Source organism: Electrophorus electricus, chromosome 6 (assembly GCF_013358815.1).
Source record: "Electrophorus electricus isolate fEleEle1 chromosome 6, fEleEle1.pri, whole genome shotgun sequence".
NCBI classification, from domain to species: domain Eukaryota; kingdom Metazoa; phylum Chordata; class Actinopteri; order Gymnotiformes; family Gymnotidae; genus Electrophorus; species Electrophorus electricus.
The window spans coordinates 7,206,740-7,214,955 of record NC_049540.1 but is presented as its reverse complement, the minus strand read 5'-3'; the positions used below and the strand labels follow the sequence as shown (position 1 = coordinate 7,214,955).

Genomic DNA, 8,216 nt, shown 5'->3' with positions numbered 1-8,216 from the left:
TGCTACAGATAAAGGAATTGGAGGACAGGATCATGGAGAAGAAGAGGCACAAGGAAAGCTACATCGATACTCTCAAAAGGCCTGGGACAGAACAAAAGCGCACCCACATCCTGAAGGATCGTGTCCACCTGGTTCTGTTGATATGAGAAAAATAGAGAGAGAGAGAGAGAGAGAGATGAAAACCTGAGATTTTGCTTTGACAGCTATAGAGATGTGTTTGGGGTTATTAAATGTGTTTTAGAAGCAGCTGTAGAATTCATTTACCTCTGCATTGTTTTCCAGCCAGTCCACAGGGACACAAGGATGGCCCACATTTGACCTCTCTTCCATCTAACAGTACACTGTCAATTAAGAATATGAGCTCAGACAAGCAAAAATGTGCACCATCTGGGGCTTAAAAAACACTTCTTAACTCCCATGAGATACACTCACTCCTCAGATTAATTAACTACTAGAATCAGATAAACCAGTCATTCCATAGCAAGAGCCCGGGGGCAAGAAAACATCAACTACACCAGCAAATGTTTATTATTATCCTCTCGGATCCTATAGGCCACCAGGCGGTTCGACAAGCTGGTGTCTAAGAGCCAAGAGATACGCAATGACATTGACCACCTGCGCCAGCAGAGGGCGACAATGACAAGCATGTACCAGCGACTCGATAGGGAGCTGCAAAAACAGCAACGTGTGATGGAGGCTCTGGTGGAGAAGTCAGTCATTGCATATGATCAGAGGTGAGCGAAAAGGCAGGGGAGTCAGTCCTCTAGATGATCTGTGATCATATAGTTTGTTAGTTTTGTATCTTGAGGTCATTTAAAAAATATATTATTTATTTTTTTCACTCTTATTATTATTGTGTGTGTGTGTGTGTGTGTGTGTGTGTGTGTGTGTGTGTGTGTGTGTGTGTGTGTGCACGCGCGTGTGTGGTGCAGGTCAGAAGTTCTGATGCGGATGCTGGCTGTTCATGACCAAAGTGAGGACTGTGATATGGAGGAAAGAGCACGGAGAGAAGCGATGGAAAGGCTCAGATGCATCAGTGACCACAACACCAAACTACGCAATTTTATGCTGCAGAAAACTCACAAAAGGCAGCTCGCTGTTAAGAAGGATTGATCCATACAGAAAAGTAGGAGCCCGTTATCTGAAATCTTTTATTGTTTTATCTGAAAAGTGAGGCTTCTGGTGACACTTGGCAATTTTTTTTGTTACTTCTTTCTTACTGGTTCAGAGGTTGAACATGCCCGACAGGAACTAATGGAGGACGAGAGTCCGGAGACATACCAAGCTGTGCACCAGCGCATCGTGGAGCTGATGGGCGAGAGTGACCTACACCAGATTTCCAGGACACTTGTGGATAATGAGGAGGAGAACTTTGCTAACTTTATCTATGTCAATGAGCTTAACAGCAAGGCCAGCAGGCTCCAACATCGTAACTCTGAACTGAAGGTACTGCATGGTCTCTGTTCCAATCTTGCAGTGTAGGATATTACCACTAGATGCCAGCAATGTACAAGGTGATTTTTGTACAACTACATATGTAAGCATAAAATACCTTTTTTGTCTGCCTTGCTTACAGTGGACTCAAAACTATTCTGACCCCTTTACTTGAAGCACTGTGTATTGGGCATTTGAGTAAGTGTAGATTGATGACTAATAATAGTAATTACATCCATTAAAAATAAATGCACAACACTATTAAATGTACCACAGGTAAAAGGGTCTGAATACTCTCTGAATTCACTGTATATATGTAATGTAAAGCATAGAATCTGTACTGTAATGCATAGATTCTGTAATGTAATGCATTTAAGTAGATTTGCATTAAATTATATATTTGTAAAGTTTTGTCATAATAGCTTATGTATGTATAAATGTACTGGTGTTAGAAAACATGCTACATTTGTCAAATATCTACAATTATTTACAGCAGTATGATATTTACTATGTAATAAGGATTTTTAGTTCATAGATTTGACTGGTAATCGCAGACCCAACAGTTAGCAATAGACCTGACAATTAGTGGCCCAGTGCCAAGTTTACTGTCTTTACACACATTCTGGAATTCTACACTCGAATGTGGACTGTTTGGTGTACAGACCCTAAAATTTTTCATCTGCATGGTGCCCTGACAAACTGGCCACCTGTTTACATGTTTCTCTGTCATGCATTCATTAGAAAGAGATCGAGCAGCTGGAGCTGAAGAACGTGCAGTATGAGGAGAAGTATAAGGTCCAGCTGAAGAACGTGCAGTATGAGGAGAAGTATAAGGTCCAGCTGAAGAATGTGCAGTATGAGGAGAAGTATAAGGTCCAGCTGAAGAACGTGCAGTATGAGGAGAAGTATAAGGTCCAGCTGAAGAACGTGCAGTATGAGGAGAAGTATAAGGTCCAGCTGAAGAACGTGCAGTATGAGGAGAAGTATAAGGTCCAGCTGAAGGAGCTTGAGGTATGAATACTGCTGAGAGTCGGTGGGTTTCATTTTCACAGCAGAATAATTTGCAGTCCTTGTCACAGAAAACTAAGTGCTTCCTCACTAAATGATCTAAAGTTATAATGACCTGTGTGTGTGCGTGTGCGTGTGTGTGCTCATGCTTCCTACTGTGTTTCTCTTAGGCTGAGCTGGAGGTGAAGTGTTTGAAAGCCAATACTCTTCAGGCTAAGAACACTCAAGTGTGTAAGGTCTTGGATCAGCAGAAAAGTGCTATCTCTGACCTTTTCAAAAAGCTGAACTGTGACCCCACGCCCATCATGAATCGGCCGGACGGCAGTGTTGAGGTCACAGATTATAATATCACCCAGTTTATTGGTATGTTTTCCATTACACTGCTACACTGCTCATTACACTGCTATGGTGAGTTAGTTTCTGTTTTACTTCAGGACTGTCAAAATGTTAGTATTTAATTTGTGTTATGATCAGCTGTATCACTGAATAGGCTAAACCTGATGAAGCCATGCCAGAAATGGTTATTTATTATGTAAATAAATGGATCTTTCCATCCTTCTCCTTCTCTCTCCCCCTTACTGCTTCACCCCCCAGATATCCTGGAGGAGTGGCTACTGGAGGTGCTGATGTCAGACGTGCAGACCAGGTTTAAACAGGCTGAAGAACGTCATCTGCAGCCCCAGAATCTCCTGCTGGCAAGACGTGCACTGCTACCCCCCTAGTGCCCACTGGCACCAACCTATCTGTTCCTGCCAGCTTCGATGTACAGAAGGCTGATGCCCAGGTGAGGCATTCACGAGGCAGGTGCCCCTCTTATTGGCATGGACTGAGTGATTTCACATGCTGCTCAATGTTCTCCTTCTCTCGGGGTCTCATGTGTGTGTGTGTGTGTGTGCAGGTATTGAGAAACCAATGGATTACCAGACTCTGCATGGGCACGTTCTTCTCCACAAGTTGAAGAAAGAGCAGGGTAAACTTGCCCGCATACCTGCATCTAAAAGGAAGGCCAGGAAGAAGATGGGCCCCAAATATACCTGAAGGACCACATGTCTCATTAAAGTTACCTGCATGGCTAATGCTCTGTTTAACTCATGTATGCTGCATTTTGAGATATAGAGCAAGAGAGAGAGAGACAGAGAGGGAGAAACGGGAAGTAATCAGATCAGTCCATTGCGTCTCTAACTCTGTATGGTGCATGTACATTTACATGCACATAAGGATGTATGTCTAAATATTTTATGTATAGAATTTTGTTAACATCACACATGCCAGTATCGTATATTTAGTTAACCTTTTCTTTTGCCAAAATATGTGAAAACCTAGCTTTCATACTCTTATGAGTATTACACTCTCAGACATGAAGCTGTGTCCAACCAGATGATCAAATATCATGCATCAAAATATCACTCTTCAAAGGGACCCAAGAGTCTTTGACTATAGGGCTTAACCTCAAGGTCTTGGGGGCCGATGGAGGGAGCCAGGTTAGGGCGTTAATGACAGTAGGATCAGTGTGAGGATTCCCAGTGCTCCTCTTTAGTACTTTAGCATGTATAATATTATGGCCAGCATGCCAGCTTGCACACAAAAATAACAGCAAGGCTTTGTCTTTAAAAGAAATAAATAGAAATAAATAAATAGAAATAAATAAATAGCAAAATCAAAAGGAAACCCAGAAGCACCTGTTAACATAATCACTCAATTACTCATACATATACCATACACATAAGTGATACACACGCACACCCCTACACACCCAAAATAAATATTTATTCCAGAAAACTGTGTAAATTATATATGCACTACATCTTATGGCAAATGAGGCTTATGTACTTGTTTAGTACATGTTTAGTATATATCATCTGGCTTTATGTCAGAAGTTGGCACAATTAATGTTGTGTACTCTAAATCACACCGAATAAGTGTTCATCTGCATCATGGTAAGTGTTTATTACTTTCTCTGTCAGTAAAAAGTATATAAATGGGGAATATAATCACAGGCCTGATGATTATCATCTCCTCAATGTGAAAATATGACTACAATTTGTTCAAACTTCCACTTGTAATCAGGGCATGACCATACATTTACTCACAAAGCATCTACTGATAGGTATATCAGTATATCAGGGATTCAGACAAACGTGAAGACAAAAGTAAACCTTGTTCATTGTAAAAGCAAAGATTCATGGTTATACAAGAAAATTATGCAATAGTTGGGGCTCCACAGGTGTGAGATATTTTGCTCTGATTATACATTATGTATGAGCTGAAGAAAGCTGCATCCCCTTAGCCAAATGAGTGGGTGTGGCTTAGCATTACTCCTGGTCATTTTAGCTGAGCAAAGGTGTGGGGCTTAGCATTACCCCTGGCCTGGTCATTTTATCTGAGCAAGTGGGTGTGGTTTAGCATTACTCCTGGTCATTTTAGTTGAGTGAAGGGGTGGGGCTTAGCATCTTAGCATTACTCCTGATCTTTTTCCTCACCATGGGTGATGATGTGGACCAGGTTCTTGTAGTCAAGGTTCCCTGATACATCAGGGGGGAAAGCAGTGAACATTTGCTCTACCTGACGATGAAAGCAAATATGAGGATGAAGATGATCATGATACGGGCTTCATTGATTTACTACTGCAAACACTTACGCATACACATGGCCACTATAGTACATACATATATTACATACTATACATACTACACAGTAGCACTATAGCACACATATTCTACGCAGTACATATTACCATTATAGTAAACATATACTACACAAAACACACTACAGGCACAAATGTGTATATGTGTGTGCTTACCTCTTCTTTAGAGAATCTGTCAGCCTGTGTGGTCAGCATCTCAGCAACACTAGACAGGAAAATAATCAAAAACATAATCAAAATTTTCCTTCAGCCGCCCTGCTAGAAGAGAGGTTCCTAGCCCAGTCCTCAAGGAACTCCCTGCCAGTCCACATTTTTGTTCTGTTGCAGCTTCCCTCAAACCTGAATGGGGCTTTACTGCCCTTGATTACCTGCTCAAGAGAATTAGAGTTTGCAGTGGAACAATATAGTGGACTGGCTGCAGGTCTCTGACTGGGTAAGGAACCTATGGACTTGGAAACTTGGCAGTTTGGCCAAAGCAGACCACTCACACAAACAAACTCATACAGAGCATTATAAACAACTGGTAATAAGACTCACAACTCCTTCCGTAGGACACCCTTTCCTTCTGGGTCAAAGACTTTGAAGGCATTGAGGATGGTCTCCTCTGGATCTGCCCCTACAGGGAATCAAGCTGCTGAGTAACTGTAACTTTACGTTGCTGTTTTCTCATAATACCGCCTCTCACACTGTTGCATCTCACTAAGCTCCCCCGTGCTCACCCTTCAGCTTCTCTCCGAACATGGTGAGGAACACGGTGAAGTTGATGGGCCCTGATGACTCCTTTAGCATGTCATCAATTTCCTCCTGCTGCACATTCAGCCGACCTGTTATTACAGAAATCGAGGGAATGGGGAATGCCCAGCTATTGCATTTATTGTGAGATACTAATGTTCCAAGAATAGCAGCTTAAGAAGTGAAAATGTTTAGTTCTTATATTTTTAGTTAGATTTTTTGTTGTTGTAATAACAGTAACAACATTGAACAGTTTAGTAATTCTCTAAATTGTTATAGTCTCTATTGTAGAAATGCACTGAAGTAACAGACTACATGCTATTGATTGATTGATTGATTGATTGATTGATTGATTGATTGATTGATTGTTGACATTTCTACTCTCAGTAGGTAGAATAAACTTGCCTAAACTAACCTAGAGCGGCAAAAGTGTCCCTCAGGTCATTTTTGTCAATGAAGCCATCTCTGTTCTGGTCCATGATGGTGAATGCCTTCCAGAACAAACAGAAACAAGTTCCTCAGAACCCACAAGCTGCGGTTCAGAGAGCATACAACTGCAAAAACAGAACATACTGTTATGAGTGTGTGAGTGCTAAGACAACAATAGTGTGTGCTGGTATGTATTAGTCTGTCTGTCTGTGTGTGTGTGTGTGTGTGTGTGAATGGTTAAAATATGTTTAGCATTCCTTGTCTTGACATTAATATTACTGAGCATCTCACTCTCTCTGGTTTCATGGTTTGGACAAGGCAGTGCTATCATTCCATGCCAGGTAATTATTGCAGCCTTCACAGATTTATGATTGTGACACCATTCACCACTACAGCACCCTGCCAAAGACTCATTCTATACATACCACTCAGGGACAGGCTGGGAGACGATGGCAGAGACACAAACATGGAGGGGACAGTGAATGGGACAAGCAAGAAATGGGGAAATGGAAGGAGGTGTGGGAGATGGAAGAGGAAAGAAAACCAGAGGTGAGATGAGAGCTTCAGACCTCTTTGAACTCCTGTATCTGAGCCTGTTCAAACATGGAGAAGACGTTGGAGTTGGCGCCTTCTACTGCTCGCTTCTTGGCCTTTTTAGGTGCCTGCAGGTATTATTTTAAAAGATGTTTCAGGAAAACCTCTTAGAAACTAGAAATACTGGGAGCCAGAAAAACAGCACTACAGTAAAGTGAGGAACTTTAACCATCTGTCATAATATGATGCCATTTTTTTATCTATTTAGATAGGAAACAGGCCTATAGACATTATTCCTCTTCTTCCAGATATCTGACTGTTTCAATCTGCATTATTGTGCTCTGTTTGTCTTCTTATCTCCAGTGCTCTTTAATATTAAACGTCATTTTGTTACAAAGTGAGCATAAGAATTACATCCCTTCAGTGATGTTTGCCCTCCATCAGCGCCCCTCGTTCTGCTGACATCTCATTCTCTTTCCTACATTACTGCCACAAAGCTTTATTTTTATATAGTCTATATCTAATGGACCCATGCATCACAATGCACTTGCCAGCTAGCAACTCACCATAACTGTAGCAGGTCAGAGGCTTGCAGAACACTGAGGGAATCCTGAAATGCAGCTGGACAATGAGGAACAAGATCAGTGGCCTTATGTAGGCCTTATGTGCCACGTGCTGCTGTACAGGCTGGTATAAATAAACCATGCCCTCTTTAGGAAGTGGCAGGTAAATGATGATCCAGGTCCAGACACAGGGGCCGTATGCATTTCTGTCTCCCCTCCTTAGATAAAACTCTTGGAGCTCTTAGGGCTGGAACAACAGTGCTTTAGAATAACAGGAGGCTGTAGAGGTTAATGAGAAGATGAAACACGTTTTCTCCTCAGCCCCTAGGAACATTTTGGATTTCCCTTTATGTTTATCTCCTGTCAAACTCAGTTTGATAAAGTCACGACAGAGTCACTGCAAATTCCAAAGGCAAGTCTCTTATAGCTTCCTAAACTCCAGACCTTTTTTTTTTTTTTTTTTTTTTTTTTTTTTTTTAAGAATCATAACCCACTGGAACCTAATTGGGCTGCGGCATGACGGGATCTAAGCAGTGAAAGATATAGTTAAGACCTGATTAAGTAACTTTCAAAACAGGAAACAAGCCTCTTGATACTATGGTGTAAAATATAACACGCTAATGCCCAAGGAGCATTGTATAATACGAACTCATTATTAACCTGTCAGAGAAACATTGTTGGGCTGGCGCGCTTGCATAACTTGCATTCACACATTCGTTAGCTATTTAGCGGTGCTAGCCAACTGCTTCGCATTTTCCATTTTTACCTGATGCAAGCAAACACTGGAAAGACGAACGGGCACTTGACATCGCTGGCGGGCTTTCTTGATTGTGGCAATTAGACTTGAGTTGCCCTCAAGGACCTCATCTGAT

At 41.6% G+C, this 8,216-nt stretch overlaps 1 protein-coding gene across 1 annotated transcript; it reads right to left on the bottom strand.

Moving 5' to 3' along the window:
• Window positions 1-4,899: 4,899 nt before the first annotated feature.
• Window positions 4,900-7,385, bottom strand: myl2a (myosin, light chain 2a, regulatory, cardiac, slow). The gene is made up of 7 exons (XM_027020032.1): window positions 7,348-7,385; window positions 6,817-6,909; window positions 6,234-6,309; window positions 5,806-5,910; window positions 5,624-5,702; window positions 5,243-5,291; window positions 4,900-5,004 (listed from the first exon to the last, which is right to left on the bottom strand). Exons 1-7 carry the CDS (start codon window positions 7,348-7,350, stop codon window positions 4,900-4,902), a joined length of 510 nt encoding a protein of 169 aa, XP_026875833.1. The 5' UTR covers window positions 7,351-7,385.
• Window positions 7,386-8,216: the final 831 nt, after the last annotated feature.